Raw genomic sequence first — 16,951 nt, 5'->3', positions numbered from 1 at the left:
AGTGATTTATCTCTTTTTTTGTCCATACCTTTACGGTGGATTCATTTGCAGCATACGCGTATAACCAGGCTATTTGCTCGTGAGAAGTTTTGTTTTAATGGGCAAATGCGTTGGTTATACGCATATGCTGTAAATGAATTTGTCCTCTGAATGTTGTCCAACGCAGATGTAACGATACTAGCCTCCCCTGCAGACATTCTTAGGTGTGCGTCACGCGTTCCTTCGTGGGGAAGGAACGCGTGACGCACACCTAAGAATGTCTGCGGTGGAGGCTATAACGATACCTTATTTCTTATTTTTTTAGTGGTCACTCTGGAACCACATTGTACAAAGAGGAGAGATTAGATCCACCAGAGCAAGTATGTTTCCGCGTAGGTTATGGTATAAACTATGTAGAAACATTTAAATATGGATATGAATGTTTAATAGATTCAAATCGCACTAAGAACAAATATTTCTTTTTAGCTATGGGGAAGTCTGGTTAAATATTCAACTTTTTAATTGACTTTAAAATATGTCATGAATCAATAAATATTCTACAACTATCCCCTGAAGGGGAGGTGAATAGCGGTGGATATATATATCGAGACGCGAAGTGCCGAGGTATATATCTAGCGCTGCTCACCGACCTTGAGGGGGACAGTTGTTTTAGTATTTACCAAATCGGTTGGATAAAAAAATGAAAAAAAGTACCTTTTTGTAAACTAAAAATGTCAGTGAAAAGGAAATTTTTTTATAATTTACAAACATTCTGGGAATTTTTTCAAGTGTATTTTTACGATTTTGTTGCAAATTCAGCATGAAAACAATTTTCTACCTATACCAGTAGACATTTACAAGGCAAAGTTAGTCGCTTTCTTGGTATTTGTTTGTACGACTGCTTCATTTATCGCTCAAATTTCGTGCTCCGAAAATGTCTCGAAGCGAGACGCCATCTTGGCTCCGGTCACAAAACAGTGAATAACCAATAGTCAAGGATATTCCGAGTTACGGGAGCCAGTCAAAACGCGCGAAAAGTGCTATTCGCCGATTTGGTAAATACTAAAATTAAAATCAATTTTTAGTTATAATATTGGACAAAACGACAATGGTCAAGGAAGATCGATTAGCCTTCATCAGAAAGTGTTTCCAGGCGAGTTACTGAGTTGGAGGGAAAGCAAAAGAAATGGAAGATCGAAGGGTGAACGAGGAGGAGGGGAGGAAACGCTTGCCCGAAAATCCCGCGATTCTGGAAAACGCCCCTTGATATTTCACGGTTTGGTTCATTTGTAAATTGACAGTTTGTCAAACTGTAGCAACTAGTAACGTGCATAACAGACAGAGTAGATTCACGCAAAACGTGGGAACAAATTTGGGTCTAATACGGGGTGTCCGCTTAACGTACTTGAGCCTAATACGGGTTACATTTATTCCAGAATAACCAACAAGCCAATGGAATAGAAGGAGAACAGCGATCTGAAAATGAGCAAGAGGTAATTAAGGATAGTAACTAGCAGTCACTGAATATGGCTGAGAACGAGATGAAAAATAATACACTTAAAAGCATGCTTACTTCGATCGATGTTATCATAACTAGGAGGGAAGAATCCAAAATTCGCGATAGAACGAGATATAGACTAGCACATATTCGGCCTCAAATGCCAGTTATCATCAGTGCTATTTTTACTGTGCTTGTTACGTTTTAGGAAATAGTGTGACTATCTTTGTTTTTTGCAAAACAAATCAACTGCACCACGCCTTCTGTTATCCTTTTTCAGAACAATTATCCTGAGAGTGCCTTATGTTTTAGGATTTCGGAAATAGCGCTGGGATTTAGGCCAATGCGAAACGGAAAAATATTTGAACGAATAATTAACAATTAATGAATGAGACTGAGTATCTTATGAAGAATTGTGGAGATCGGGGAGGGTGTTATCCGTCGAGGCCGTTGGCCGAGGCGGATAATACTCTCCGAGATCTTCATAATTCTTCATATGATACGAAAGCCGAATTCAATAACTGTTTTATTATTCATTCAATTAATTCCTAGTTTAAAAACATGGCTGAAACATGCTTACCTCCATCGATCCATCGATGAAGTTCATCTTCGATAGTGCACGTTTAGGTTTGTCCAGCTCCGCAAATATTCTTCAAATAGAAAAATTCTTGCCAGGTTTTTAGCTATTTTTTCGCCTAGTTCTTACTCTTGAAACAAGTGAAATGTCCGCCATTTTTCAAGTTCACAACCAAAACAATAACTCAACCTCGTTCCCAGGTCTTCTCGGTTAACGGTGCGTTAACCTGCGAAAACACTGCATTTTTTACGTCATTTCCTCGTTAAACACAAAATTCTTCCAAATTTGGTAATCAGTAACTGGTTATGGTGAATTAAACGTGTGGATTTAGTCAATCAGAATCGGGAAAATATTTTGAATGAATAATAATCGGCAGTTATTGGTTGAGGTCAAGTATGATATTGAGAATTTTGCAGATCGAAGTGTGTGTTATGCGCCTCATTGGCATGAGTGTTCACATTCATATGAAAGCCAGCTGAAGCCATTGGTTTTCATTACTTTTTTTTCTTTCAATATGTTTTATAAGCTGTGTTTGTCATAGCTCGAGAAAATAGCAGAAGATTCTCCACGTCAAAACAAGAAAGATGCTAATTAATATTTTTAAATAAATACCCCTTCATATCTTATAACTGCCAAAAAACGCGCAATTGTTATGAAGACGTAAGCTTTCCATAGATCGAGGTAAGCATGTTTCAAGTTTTAGTAGCTACCTCGCCTTCTGTTGATCCTTATTCGGGTAGCCTCACGAGTGAGCAAGGTTAAAAGTGAAACAGGCAAGATCTTAACCAATCAGGATTGGTCACTTTGTGCGTGCAGGAACAAACGAAATTCCTTTAACCAAAATTATTACAGTTCGTACAGTCTCTATGTGATCTTGATGATCACATGAACTTGATGTCTAAGTTGGATTTCTCAAATTTTACATTATAATCGTGCAAATACATGTAAATACATTTTGCTTAGTTTTAACATAATTATGTAATAATCTCGTGATCTACTCTTTGTTTTAAGAATTTTTAACTGTGTATATATTTTTATATAGGTTTCTTTATGAGAAATCTTCTCTTTCTATTATTATTTTTATTTTATTTATTTATTTTTCGTGGCAGGTCTGTAAAGTAGCTAATTAGCTAAGAACATTGACCACGTTAAATAAAGGTTATTGTTATTAGTAATGGTAACAGGACTGAGTGGAGTCCAATTCGGTCTGTAATCATAAGAGTGATTAACAAAAACGGACGACCGCGTAGCGGGAGTCCGATTTGTTTAATCACGAGTATGATTACAGACTGAATGGGACGACACGAAGTTCTGTTACCAATTAATCATAACTTTAACAAAATTTGTGATATATAAGCCCTTTTTTAAAATCAAAACAGAAGAAATTCCAATTTTTTTAATGCTAGTAGTGAAAAAAAGCCATTTAAGCGCGCGCGTGATGGCGCGTACTGTCCAATTACTTAGGCACGACGCGTACTGTCCTATTAAACTGTCCAATTAAGGCTGAAATCAGGGCAGTTGATAGCCAATCAGATTTGAGAATTTTGTTATAGTTATGATTATTATTGTTATTTCAAATTTTGATTTTTTTAAAGAATGTGTGGCGATGTACAAAGTATCTCCTAACTTGTATTGAAACGATTCGAAAAAAAAATTGCTTACACTTTGTGTGTTGCATAAACTAGTGCTGTTTCCTTCTGGAGTCCGGGGCACTTGGAGCTGAAAGCCCATGTATTCCATAAAAATGGTCCAAAATCCAGCTGAAAATCGCCAAAATGGTCTGCATCAGACTTGCCTGTTACCTTAAAATATAGCAGAGCACTTGTGACACCCGTTATGTAATCAGATTTCGGCATGTTATATGGTATATTACTTTTCCTAAGCTGAAAAATGTAATTCGTTAGCTCTAACTGATTGCGTGAATGCTTTTTTTTTAGGCTAGCAGGAATTCTCAAGTTGAGAAAAAAAGCTGGTGAGTCTTCTTGTAAATGGTTTTTTGTTGGTTTTTCATTGTTTCCCTCAACTGAATTCAGCTGTGTTCGTTGGGTTGGGAAATGTTTAATGAAAAATCGATTGAGTTCCTCAAGCTCTTTTTACCTTCTAGCTCTCATTATTGCAAGGCTATGTCTTTAATATCCCTATAGATGAATTGTTTAACTGTTCCAGCTTTTTGTTATGATGCAGATAAAGGTGCGATAGTTTCTTCCAAAGTTCATGTATATTATCTCTGTTTCATTTTCAGCTGTATGCTTGTTTGATGAAAGCAAAAGAAGATAGTTCAGTCCGTTAGAATCTGCACGAGAGTTTCTCTTCGGCTTCCAAATTATAATGAATTAGTGCAAATTATTTGTTAGGTTTTCGTAGATTATCAAAATGTTTGTAAATAACATTCTATCTAACTGAGAATGAGACATATTTATCAAAATTGAAATATGTCTTATGCCAATTACATTTTTCTCAGACTTTAGCGGGGGAGGGTGAAAAAAAAAACATTATTTTCAAGTTTTCAATAAACTCGAGGTAAACGTATAAATTTCCTCTTTAGAGAGAGTAAAGAGGTGAATTATTCTAGATAGTAATATACTAACTGAGTTAAAAAGTTAAAAAGTCATTTATTATACTAGAATCTAGGCTAGTTTACTAAGAAAGTGATCACGCAGTTAGTCTAGTTAGATCCTTGCCGCACGCAGGTTTCATCTTCTAAATCCCAGCCGGTCCGACGCCGTCTGGGACCGCATAAAACGATGCTCTCACTCTGTGGGTAACTGGGACTTAGTATGACGTCAGTATCACGTGTTTTGTTTTGAGAAAATCCCAGCCCCCAAGAACTTTCTTGATTCTGAATGTTTTCTGATTGTTATTCCGAGAAGCGGATGTATTGCTAGTCTGACAGTTTTGAATTATAATCTTAAAGATCATCTGAAAAAAGTCTACGACTGTGTCCGTTTTATTCACACCCCTTTATAAACAGGAACACACAGAACAATGATAAAACGTAGGAATAAGGATGCAGTGAAATTACTGTTGCGTCATTGTAGTTTTTCTTGTCAATAGTGATTTAGACCAATGATTGGTTGAAAAAAAAAACACTTTGTGCACCACACTGAACAAAGGTGCTCACAAATCAAATTACATAGGTTTTAACAGTTTTTTAGATGAAGAAGCATCAAGTTTAATAGGCAGATTAAGTTATCAACTATTTTTAAATTTGAGTTTTAAAGGAAGGGGAACCATTTTTTTTAAGATTAATATTTTTATGTTGAAAAAAATGAAAGGACTCCTGAAAGGACATTTCAGAAATGTATTTCAAACAATTTTTCCCGGAGGATTACATAGATGTTTGTAATAAAAAAAGTTAATTAGATTCGCATTCAGTCCGGGCCATAACCATTTCTAGATACTCTATGACGTCATCAAGAAGGACTTCTGGCGCCGACCTCGACGAAACTCATTTACTACTCTTCTTTGAGCTGTAGCGGATTTAGCCCTCAGTTATATTCCATGAAACCTTTCGAAATTAAAGGCGAAGAGTGACGAAATACAGCAAGCGAACGATAGGTGATAGTTTCGGTTGTGATTGGCCAGAAATTCTGTGGAAAAATCGAGCAAAGGGGCCGCTAAAGGGATTTCTGGGAGGGAGCTGATTGAGTAGCATTTTTTTGGTTCCTACAAAAAATATTTTCAAAAACTACAATACCTGGTTATGGCCCGGACTGACATTTATAGAATAACATTCAAAAGAGGATAATCCCGTAAATGAATTAGTTAAGCAAAAAAAAAAAAAACTAGGACTGTAAATTATAGGAATAAATGTGACTTTTTATATTTTGCAAAAAGAATTATTTCCTCTTCAATACATTCAGTAACCATAGTAACGTCTGCGAAGCAGCGCCGATATCCTTGTCCCGGGCACCCAATGGACTCAACGAATTACCGGAAGTGCGTTTCGAATTTCTTTTCATCCTGATTGGCAAATCGACAATGGCCTTTTCAACTGGCCAATCATGACGCGTACTAAATCTTGGTACACGGGTGGGGGTTCAAAACAAGGATTTCGGTGATGTTTCGCAGACGGAGTTAACCAGAGTTTTAGTTTCGTTTGTGGTGCAGGCCAACCGCTGTCTACGTTCAAGCTTTTGATTCATCTGTACGCCTGTACTTTGTGACTGTTTCTGCGGGGCTGGCTACTGATCATCCTCCCCTTCCCCCTTCCCCGCCTCTATTCTTACCATTTTTGAGAGCGAGACTTAAGGAAAGGGATAGAAAAGCGCGGGGGACGATGGGTAGGGGAAAAGAGAAGGCAGCGTGGCTGAGTGGTCAGCGCGCCGGACTTGCAATCCTGTGGTCACAGATTCGAGTCCCGCTCTGGCTACTTGCTGGATTTGTACTCAGTTGTCCCGAGCTCAAATCCTCGGCCACGCTTTTAAATAGCCAACTGGTTGCCTCTGGCCAGTTGGTTTTTTAATCTTGTTATGTTGTATTTAAATTATTTGTTTCTAAGTATTTGAGTGGAGTGCCTGTAAACTAGCTGGATAAGCTAAGTGCGCTTTCCACAATAGACAAGCCTTTAAACCTTTCTTCTTTTTTTTTAACAACAACGGCATCAAGGCTTTCCGCCTTTTCTCGCCCTTCCCCTCACTATCCCCCGTGCTCTCGCTGTTGAAGAGAACTCGAAAGTTATTCCCGCAGGACAAGGAAGTTATTGTTTGGTCTTATTTTTTTAAATCGAGATTCAGACAATGTTGTCACTTTTTGACTTAACGGAGGCGGCTCACAATTTTCTCGATACTGTCAACTGCCTATTTTGAGCGCAGCACTTTTTCGATCACAGTATCTTCCACTGGATTCGAGGATAATGTAGCCTACGCGTAGCGGCACCCTCCCCCCGACAAAGGAAAAACGGGGGAAGGGTGCGCCTCAAGTAGGCTAGGATAAGGGAATCTGGAACCTAAAGCTCAAAGTCTTTCGCTTCTCGCTTTCCAGTTCCGGTAGTAGGCTCGCTTGGTGCCACCGAAAACACAAAAAAATTCTAGCTCGCGCTTTGCGCTGGAAAAAAAAATTTGAGCTTGACTTGTAGGAAAGTCTACCTGTAACTCATGTCCCTTTAACCCCCAAGCTTCTGAGACCCCAGTTTTGAAAACCACACCTGGGTTCAAAAATATGGCAATACCGTTTTCGGATTAAAGAAAACACCCGTACAACTCTATACTATTTAAATTTTTTTTTTTTATTCATAATGTAAATTAGCCCTCTTTTGAGCAAAAGGGTCCAGCACAACAATGAATAAAGTAGAAAAAGTTAAAAAGTCTTTTCCTTGATTCCTGATGATCAGTATGGGCTATTTTTAAAAACATTTCTTGATGTTTACACAGAAAAACACACTTCTGTGCTTTAAAAATCAGCAAGCAGAACTAAAATATTTTCATTAGAAGTGAAGTTATACCATTTTTTACAGGCGGAGTCAGCGCTAGTTAGCATTCCGTAAAATTCCGAAAATAAGCCCCGCGGCTTATTGCTGGTTTCAGTGTCACGCCATTCGAAATATATCAAAATAAAAATCAAAACCGTTTAATAGATAACGTTCAGAATCTGGAAAATGAAACGAGGTACGTATACACAGACCCTCGCCAAGATTCAGGTCAGAGGAATATTTCGTATACGAGATATCCGAAGAAATGTTTTACCCAACCTTATAGAGATTTGTATGGAGACTCCATGCTGGTGCTCACCTGGATGAGCTCCAACATGGCGGACGGAAAAAAATGGGTGGAAAAGAATAGCCCTGGGGACGAGGTTGCGGTGATTTAACGGAGGGTTTTTTGCGTTACCGGTTTGGCGGGCTTTTATTTGGAGGGGTTTATACATGGACGGGCTTATTTTCGGAATTTCACGGTAGCCTGTGTATCAGGCCTTCCTAAGGGCCTAGGGGAGAGAAGATTTTAGACGGGGGTGGAGGAGGGTTAGAAGAGAAAGAAAGGGCGTTTCTCACAATTCGCTCTCTCCCTTTTTGGCCTCTCTCTTCCCCCTTTTCCCCCAGAAATGCCTAATACTCAGTCTAGAGTTTGCAGAGAAACAAGTTCGGGATTACGGGAATAAGGAACCCGGTCGGAATGACAGATGTGACACCATTGAAGACGCCAAGAAATAACAAGCAACTGCGATATTTAGGGATAACTCGCCCACCCGGGACAACTTTCCTCCGACTTGCGTGACCAGTAATCTTGACAATTTGAACGGAATTATCCAATTTCTGAGCTAAGTTATAAACATCTGAACAATATAAACGATGATAATATTTTCTCGTTTTTTCGTGAATTTAACGTGTTTTCCATAGAGAACTTCAAGTTTTATTTTAAATCTCGAACGTTAAAGAATGTCACGCATGATGAAACACGTCAGTAAAGCTAGTAAAGTTGACCCGGGTGATAGGGCCACCCTACCTGTCAAATTTGCTTGTAAACCAAAGCTAGCATAAAGGTAGCCCTCTCTCCGGGGGGCAGGGCAGAAAAACCGCTGATTGGTTGCCGTTTTCGCGGCAGTTTGTGCTCTCCGCTGACCATCTTACAACGAATAAAGTAGTCTACAAAAAAGAGCAAAGTTTGAAGCCAAATACATAGTTAACCATGACTAGTTCGGTGATTATGATCTGATATCCCCAAACTAGAACTCATTGACAGGCGATGTCAAGAGTTGTAGCGAAATCAGATTAGGAATACACTTTAGGGTGCTTGCTGAAAATGCGCGGGACAGTGTGTAGTTCATAGAGACATTATACGACCAATAGCTCTTAAACAATTTGCAAAAATAAGAAACAGGTGGAGTATTTAAGGTTCAAAATTCGACCAACCAAAAGGCTAAAAGCCAAGAAGCAAAATAAGAAATACGTAAAAAAATCGAACAGTACGTTTTTCTGTGGCTTGCTGTTTTTTGTTTTTGCATCCCCCTCGCGGTGACAACACTCGAACGTAATCGCCGGTGAGAAGCTTCCACAAATGTACAGCCAATCTTACCCCTAAACAGATCGATCCTCTTGCACTTAGAAGGTAGATAGCAGCGCAAAAATATATTTCCTTGGACAAGTAAAAAAAGGAATAGATTTGTAAACATCAAACTCTTCGCCTACGGCTTGTGTTCACTTACTGACTAGTAGGCGCCAGCTTCCCGGCCTCATGCTTTGCGCGGGAAATTATGAATGAAACTGGAGACGCCGCTCGTTTTTTCCCGCTTCAAAAGCTTCAAAAATGTCCAAAAATAGTTACCGACCGCTTCACTGTCAAGTTCCGGTCTTTTTGCGTGCGTTTCCGGCGGAAGGAACGTCCAAAGTTGATTAAATAATGGAAAATGTTTGTGAACGTGGCTCCAGATTAAGAAGCGTATCAGAAAAGTGTTGGGGTGCCACTAATTATTATTCGGGAAAAGAAGCTGTTTTACGTGGCTACTCTAGGCCGGTTTGGCTATGTTTTGGTCATGCAAAAAAATTGCAAGTGGAAAGTCAAAGGAGGTGCTGTTTTCCCAGTGAAAATGCTTGCACGCAAAGGAACAATTTACTGCCATGTCCGCAGAGGATTCTCACCGTTGCAACAAACCTTGAAAGCTACCAAGGAGGTGCATTTCTTTGCCCAGGCCACCTAAATCTCGTGGACGAAGCTCCCATATTTACCAACCACGCTCTCTACAAACCCCCTACTACGAGAAAGGTATGTTTCTTTTACACTCAAACAACAGTCAAAATGTACAGAAACAGATCATACATTCTTAGTTTTGCTTCAGAAAATATTCATATTTTGCATTAAATTTTGCCCTATACATTTGTAGACAAAATGTACTACTTCAGTCCCATGTACTACCCCAGAAAAGAAAATAACTTGGAGGGATGGAACCTCTCAGACTGCCCCTTTGCAGAGTGTTAATGAGCTAGAAGAGGCAAAACAATTAATCACCAAATTACAGCGCGAAAATGCAGCATTAAAAGAAAGATGCAACAAGCTAGAAGGTATTGTATTGAGGTACTCTTAATTTGCACACATTCAAAACAAAGACGACTAGTTTCAACCTTTATTAGAAATATTTTTTTATTAATTTTCAGAGCCAACTTTTGATGAGCAGTTCAAAACGTTCCACAAGTGTCTCACTAAACATTACAAGGATGGAGGGCAGCGGCTATACGACCCTGCAGACATGGAAAAATTTGCCAACAAGTGCACCCCTGGATTGTTTGACCGTGCCTTGTGTCTAGTCAAGAATGATGAAAAACAACAGCTTTCTAAGAAAAGACATGAAATACTGAGACTGCGAGTTGTGGCACTGCTTCATCAGCTGTCTTACTTTAGAAACCAAGTGTGTATAATAATAATAAAAAATAAAATAAATAATAATACTAATAATGATAATGATAATGATAATGATAATAATAATAATAATAATAATAGCAGGAACCATACTTTAGGAAGACACTTAAATTAAATTAAACACCATGGTGTGTAATAGACATAAGTGTTGCTTGTTTGTTTTCAACAGAAAAACAATCCCTTACAACAAGACTGTGGGTTGCACTTGTCCTTTCATGGTGCCAGTGATGATGCTTTGACAGCTGGCTCACTTCTGGGGTTTAGCACTCACCCGAGAAGTGTGCTAAATCATAAAAAAGGATTGTCTGGAAAAAGCATTCACAAGACACAAGCGATCGTTGAGAGTGCCATAAAGGTACATGTATTTACATACTGAAACAATTCATTATTAAACATCTGCCACTGCACAACACCCTGGCCACAAAAATAAGTTGACACAAGGTGAGGTGGCTGGATGTAAAGAAGCAGGAGCTAAATAAAAGGCACAAGGACCTTGTAACAAGGAGACAAAAACAACAAAAATAGAGTGATTTTATTTAAACCGTGAAACAGATATTAACAAACAGTGCAAAATAGCAAGAGGTAAACAAAAGAAGACAATGGAATTAATACATAATAGTGCGTAGTATTCTTCTACCTGTTTCACGGTTTAAGTAAAATGACTCTAATTTCTCAGTCCATAGATGTACACTGATCCAGTTAAAAATTTCCTCCCCAACAGAACAACAACTTCCTCCTGCTCATTATAGATGATTTTCATTGTGTCCAGTCTATAAAAGATCCCAAACAGAGCCAGCTGAGCAGGTGCCTTCACATGTGTACTGGAGTAGTGGATCACCAAGAATCTATACCGGCAATGCCAACAACAAGAAACGTCCACCGGGTTGTACCTGTTCGAATTGCTGGGGGTGCAATTGTTAACTGCCGGGGAGGAATTGATGCCAACAAAGTGAACGAGTTGTTTCAAGAGCATTTGTCAAATTATTTTACATTCAGTTACTTAGACTCTCTACCTGCTGGTTTCAGCCAGTTTGACCTGACAAATGTAAACAAAAGTTTAGTTGAATTAAGGTATGATTTACAACAAATCAGAAACCTAAAAGTTAAGGTAGTGGTCTAATAGTCATTGGGTGCCACAAGCTTGTACAAAAAGAATAATAATACTTTTAAGTAATAGATTTTAGTAATGTATTTCATCCAAACTTTTCATGCAATTTAACACTTTGGCATAAATCAATGCCACATAAATTTTAAAATTAACTGGCACCATAAATATCTTTAATATAAATTCCCCGTCAAAAATGAAATTGGCAACTCCCAATGTCAATAACTAGTTTTACATACAGCCCATCATAAATTTTTTACACATACCACTTTGCATTGTCTCACAATGTAGGAATTTGAAATGGAAAATTTAATATTGAATGGATAATTGAGTTTCAAAAAATGTTGCGTAAGGGTGCCAAAAAAGAGCATGTACAATATTTCATGATACAAACAATAACAAATACCTTGTAGAGTGTATACAGATGAGGCCAGACATGACTTGGATTTGCTGTCCAACACTTGGCTAGTTGACGAATTTGAACAGTCCCTTAAGAGCATGGCAAATTATAGATAAGCAATGCAGCACCTCAATGAAGTTTGCCCATCACTAAGCGAGTACATGGAAAAGAACCTACTGCTATTAGCTGGTGATTGGCCAACATGGTACTACAACAAGAAGATTATATGCCAGGTTTGGCTTAACATTTTTAAAACACTTTTAGCATAAGGAACAATAATGAGCAAGTGGCACAATGGTGAGAGCACTCGCCTCCCACCAATGTGGCCTGGGTTCAAATCCCAGCATGGACGCCATATGTGGGTTGAGTTTGTTGTTGGTTCTCTCCTTTGCTCCGAGGGTTTTTTTTTTTTCGCTGTACACTCCGGTTTTCCCCTCTCCTCAAAAACCAACACTGCCAAATTACAATTCGACCTAGAATTAGGTACACAAGGAACCACTTTGTGGATGTGCTACCTCTGAATCAATATATATTATTTTAATATAATATTCACAGTATATTTCTGAAGTGAAATATTTCATGCGTAATGGGCAGTGAATATTTTACAAGAACTTCTCTGTACTTGGTCAGATTGAAAATCTTTGAACAGGTTAAATTTCATAGAAGACATTTACATAAAATTCAGGGAAACTGAGCTGGTAGAAATTTCGTAACTGCTTTGCGTGTGACTTCACGGCTCATTATGCATGCAAGAATGCAGAGATGAATCTGAAATGTACAACTACCAACGGATTCAACTTTCGAATAATAAATTCATTAATGTAATCTTGGGGGTTATGCTTGACTTGACTGTAACACATTACAAAGGGAAAAAAGTTTCAACCAAAGATAAAAATGAACCACAACACATACTCAAGGGTAAATATTATTCAAAACTTGGGCAGTCCCCACTAAGAGAACTGCATTTCAGGAGCAACAAAAAGAAACTACAGGTACGTAAACAAATACACACTGAGAGAGTCCACTCCAGTTAAACAGAAAAACATTTACATTTATGTTGATCTTAATTACTTAATATTAATTAATATACATACAATTTTAAAGTAAGAATAACTTTTTTTATACTTTCAAAGTTTGATTATGAACATTAGCTAAAAAAAAGTTGCTTACTCTACAGTGGAAACCCGATGTTGACCCAGACAGAGTATTGTCAGTGGTGCCATGGCAGGGGCCCTTCCATATCTGTCTGAACTCACAAGAAGATGTTGTGGCAAATTTCCGCTGTTTTTTTGAAAAGCTTTACAAACATTTGTTTGGTCAAAGAAAAGTGTTGCCTTCCAAGCCTAAACCACACAGAATTTCGACTCTCATCGCTACAGCATTTGGTGGATGGCTGACTGTAAAAACCGCTGTTCTGCCTGCATTTGGACAATGCAAAGACCCAGAATATGTCCTTCTTGTGTTTCTCCTGGATGAATTGGTTCCACTTGTGTTTTACTTTTATTCAGTTATCTTTCGAGGTGGTGACCAAAGGAAGTGGGTTGATGCCATGATACGGTTAGCTCTCATGTTTATCATCCAAAGGCGGCGTCACTATGACAAGGCCACCCTGTGTCAGTTGAGCGACCTTGTACACCAGCAAGAGGCCATTCCCAACTTCCAGGAGCTACTGGAGCAATGGCTCAACGAGCTAACAGAAAAGAAAGTGGAAGTTTTCCATTCACTTCTTCGAAGGTAACATACATGTACCTAGGAAATTCAAGTGCATAAACGGTTTGTCAAACATTACCCTGATACAGTATAACAGACAGATCCTAATAATGTGCAATATTGCCCCAGGGGCAACATGTTTTTTAACAATGCCACATATTTTTTTTACCTGAAAAATTTAGTGGTAAACCAATCAATTCCTCTTAAAACAAGCAGACCACTACTTCAACAAAGCTATGATTCATCATTATTTTTAAAGGTAAGGAATGCAAAGTTCCTAAACGTGGTTTGAATAAAACTATTTTTCATCTGTGCGCTGTTGTTTTAAATGAAATTAGTCAAGGCCACAGCCTTGATATGACTCTCAATGACAGACAATGTCAGCGTGCAAAGACAGCCATGTCCGATAGCCCACGGCTAGTGGATTTTGCTATTGGGCTAGTGATTCTTGTTCTTAACTTGCCCAACAGGCAAGTGATGTTTTTTAGGCAAATTCAAATTACAGAAGGATTGGAATCAATCGTGCTAATCAAAAAGGGTTTTACGGCTAGTTGAAATGACTTGTGGGCGAGTAAATGCTAGCTACAGCTGCGGCATCTGTAAAACTGACTTTCTTTTAATTTCAGCTAAGTCACTAAGACATTTCATTGTCCTTGAATTGTCAGATCAGTTCCTCCAAATGCCACAGCCAGCCAAGTTCAGGCAGCTGCAAAGGCCATAAGTGCAAACAGATGTGCAGAAGACTTTTGTACCTGGTTCCTTACCAATAATCCAAGAGGCAAGGGTGTCCGGAACCTAAGGGACCTATCAAACAAAGCAGCTGAGTTTCTTCTTGACTTGTTCATCTCTGTGAGGCAAAACCTTGGAAACTCTGCAAAAATACCCAGAGGACATAGGAAATATCAGGTAGAATCCAATATGGCTGTAACAACCCATTCCATAACAAAACAAAGCATTTGCTATACAAGATATACCTGAAACAAACCTTTATCTTTTTCCAATGCAGCCTTATTATCTACCCTCTCTTGATGCAACTGTGGACCAAAGAAGCTTACCCTTAGGGTATGCCTGGAAGGGTCAAGAACCAGACCCACTGTTGGCTTGTGATGCAGCAGATTGCAGAGCAGATGACAATCTCCTAGTTGCAGTTCAGCGCTTCAACTGTGGCCACACATTTCACAAAAGTTGTCTTGGTAGTTCCTCAAACTGTAACGATCATAACTACTCAATACTGTATGGTGTCAAGTGCCCCATTTGCTCTGAGCAACTTCCTTTAAGAATCCAAGAACTTGCAGACAGTTTCAACAAAGGTTTACTGGCAGGAAATGATGAAACTGACGGAAGCAATGATAATCATGATGACAACGACGAAGATGATGGAAGTGACAACTCAGATGATGATGACAGTGATGATGATGATGGCAAACCTGATACACTAGCAAATAAGATACTCATTAAAGCAAAACAATCCCTTTTGCATCTTCCACAAAGTGCTTTATTTAAGTACAGCAACAAAAATTCCAAGAATGTAAACTCCACCGACTCTACTGGAGAAGCAGTAATTGTTGATACTAGTATGGTGTGTGTCACATGTGGCAGGGTCTGTAAGAGCAAAGGGGGCTTGACTCAGCATCAGAACACCCACAAAGGGGTAAATAGTTAAGTTTTTCCCTGAAATGAGAATAACAAAACAATAATCATTTCCGTTTTTAGAAGCAAATCCAAACCAATAATACAAGCCCTTTGTTTCACATAAAATACCTTGAATAGGTATAGGCATGATAACACAGGAGAGAAACCTTGAACAATGCCTTTGTTGTTGCCTTTGTCTTGCTATAGGTATCTCAAAACAATGCAACTAGCTAGATAACAAATAAGTGATCTTGTGCTTGCATTTGGAATTTGGTCCATACAATATTATATGAGAACTTTGCATTATAAAAGATTAACTCAGCCCAATGCCAGTGAGAAAAATATAGTGATAGTCCTGTCAAGGGACAATGTGATGTACAGGAGTAAGATAGTGTCTTCAAAATATTCGATGTTATTTTGAACATGTAAATATAATAAGATTTTCATTTTAAAATATCACATTGTATATGGACAAGGATTGTGTATAACTCTGCTAATTCTGGATACATGTAGGCTTAAAAATTCATCCTTAAAATTTCACCTTTCTTAAAACAACCTAATTTTGTACAGTAAAATCATTCCAAATCTATATCAGCCCAAAAACAAAGTTATTAACTGTATAAATCAGTTGGTATAAATTGATCTAAAGAAATTACAAATTGGACAACGCGTACAAAAAAATAATTTCGCTTCTAGCGGAACAATGTAAACAATTCACACCAAGGAATTCATTGAACAGTGTGGATATATATAACCTAGAATCAAAAGCCCATTAAACTTGTAACTCAGGGTGCTATGAAGTGCTATTTTGTTTGAAAGTTTGGTTACTTTTAGCAATGGCTTCGCCCACTGTTAGGTGCCGCATTATACGCCTGCACGCAGCGCACGCTGCACCGCCGCAATCTCGTGGAGGATAAATAGCATCCAATGCAAATTTCGGTTCACTCATTAACTCTGAAAACGTTCACTATGTCAAAGACGAAAAATGTCTTACCTTTAAACTCAGTTGTGTAACTATCGGATCACCGAGGCTTGTTGCAGGAAACCAAACAATCGCGTAGAAGAAAGTTGATCGAAAAAAGCACATGGTTTGCTTGGCACGACTCCGTCCGTTTAACGTAATACAGTCACAAAGATTACCTCCAAAGCGAAGCAAAACAAAATGATACCATTATATACAAGACCTTTCAGTGATGTATTTCAACACAGTGCTCTTCAAATTTCGGCAAAACATCCCACATTCATGATCGCTCGATTGTAGCTCCTTCGGATCGCTCATTCTTTTGAACCAACTGCATCTGCATATGGTCAGCGGAAGGCGCAAGCGCATGCTCTCAGTGGAATTTTTTTTAACCAATCAGCGGTTTTTCTGCCCTGCCCCTCTCTCCTTGAAAGGCTTTGTTCCTATAAGCGACATCTGTATGATCTAGAGGGAACAAAGAGGTGCAAGACGTGGAAATTAAAGTGTGTACTCATCGTTTTGAGCGCGATGCTTTAAAAGTGGATGCCATACAAACCTACCGATTAATTGCAATAATGATGGGCTTTATCGCATCGACTACATTTAATTTGGTTTTCTTCGCGATCGCATTATCATAATACACGGTGTATAAATCCTTTTGCTTCTTAAATCAAGACGATATCTCCTGACAGAAAAGAGGGAAAATCAAAAGCGCTTCTGAGTGAGACCAATATTAAGGGC

At 38.5% G+C, this 16,951-nt stretch overlaps 2 protein-coding genes and 1 long non-coding RNA gene across 7 annotated transcripts in view; 2 read left to right on the top strand and 1 right to left on the bottom strand.

Moving 5' to 3' along the window:
- Nucleotides 1-5,852, top strand: part of LOC140948076 (uncharacterized) — a 137,769-nt gene extending 131,917 nt beyond the window's left edge. For all 3 annotated transcript variants that reach the window (XM_073397316.1, XM_073397308.1, XM_073397300.1), the window contains 4 exons: nucleotides 305-359; nucleotides 1,416-1,472; nucleotides 3,992-4,026; nucleotides 4,297-5,852. In XM_073397316.1, coding sequence (XP_073253417.1) covers nucleotides 305-359; nucleotides 1,416-1,472; nucleotides 3,992-4,026; nucleotides 4,297-4,312 — 163 coding nt within the window. In that variant the 3' untranslated portion in view covers nucleotides 4,313-5,852. The remainder of the gene's footprint in view (nucleotides 1-304; nucleotides 360-1,415; nucleotides 1,473-3,991; nucleotides 4,027-4,296) is intronic.
- A 4,248-nt stretch (nucleotides 5,853-10,100) lies between these two features.
- LOC140948128 (uncharacterized) lies at nucleotides 10,101-16,608 on the bottom strand. Of its 3 annotated transcripts, none has more exons than XR_012167017.1 (5): nucleotides 16,244-16,608; nucleotides 14,603-15,288; nucleotides 14,382-14,488; nucleotides 11,914-13,656; nucleotides 10,101-11,323 (listed from the first exon to the last, which is right to left on the bottom strand). It is a non-coding gene; the product is annotated as an uncharacterized lncRNA (long non-coding RNA). The 3 variants fall into 3 exon arrangements; XR_012167016.1 differs by having other exon boundaries at nucleotides 11,304-11,438; XR_012167015.1 differs by lacking the exon at nucleotides 10,101-11,323 and having other exon boundaries at nucleotides 11,976-12,115; nucleotides 13,078-13,656.
- Nucleotides 12,009-15,301, top strand: LOC140948108 (uncharacterized). The gene is made up of 4 exons (XM_073397338.1): nucleotides 12,009-12,140; nucleotides 13,085-13,641; nucleotides 14,283-14,523; nucleotides 14,624-15,301. The coding sequence occupies exons 1-4, from the start codon at nucleotides 12,027-12,029 to the stop codon at nucleotides 15,278-15,280; spliced, it is 1,569 nt and encodes a 522-aa protein (XP_073253439.1). The 5' UTR covers nucleotides 12,009-12,026; the 3' UTR covers nucleotides 15,281-15,301.
- Nucleotides 16,609-16,951: the final 343 nt, after the last annotated feature.

This window comes from Porites lutea, chromosome 1 (genome assembly GCF_958299795.1).
Source record: "Porites lutea chromosome 1, jaPorLute2.1, whole genome shotgun sequence".
Taxonomy (NCBI): Eukaryota; Metazoa; Cnidaria; class Anthozoa; order Scleractinia; family Poritidae; genus Porites; species Porites lutea.
The sequence above is the reverse complement of the archived record's forward strand: the minus strand, read 5'-3'. Positions and strand labels throughout refer to the sequence as shown.

Coding starts and splice junctions, on each gene's coding strand:
- LOC140948108 (XM_073397338.1), top strand. CDS start 12,027: ATGCAGCACCTCAATGAAGTTTGCCCATCACTAAGCGAGTACATGGAA. Junction 12,141..13,084: donor ACAAGAAGATTATATGCCAG/GTTTGGCTTAAC, acceptor CTTACTCTACAG/TGGAAACCCGATGTTGACCC. Junction 13,642..14,282: donor TTCCATTCACTTCTTCGAAG/GTAACATACATG, acceptor TTGAATTGTCAG/ATCAGTTCCTCCAAATGCCA.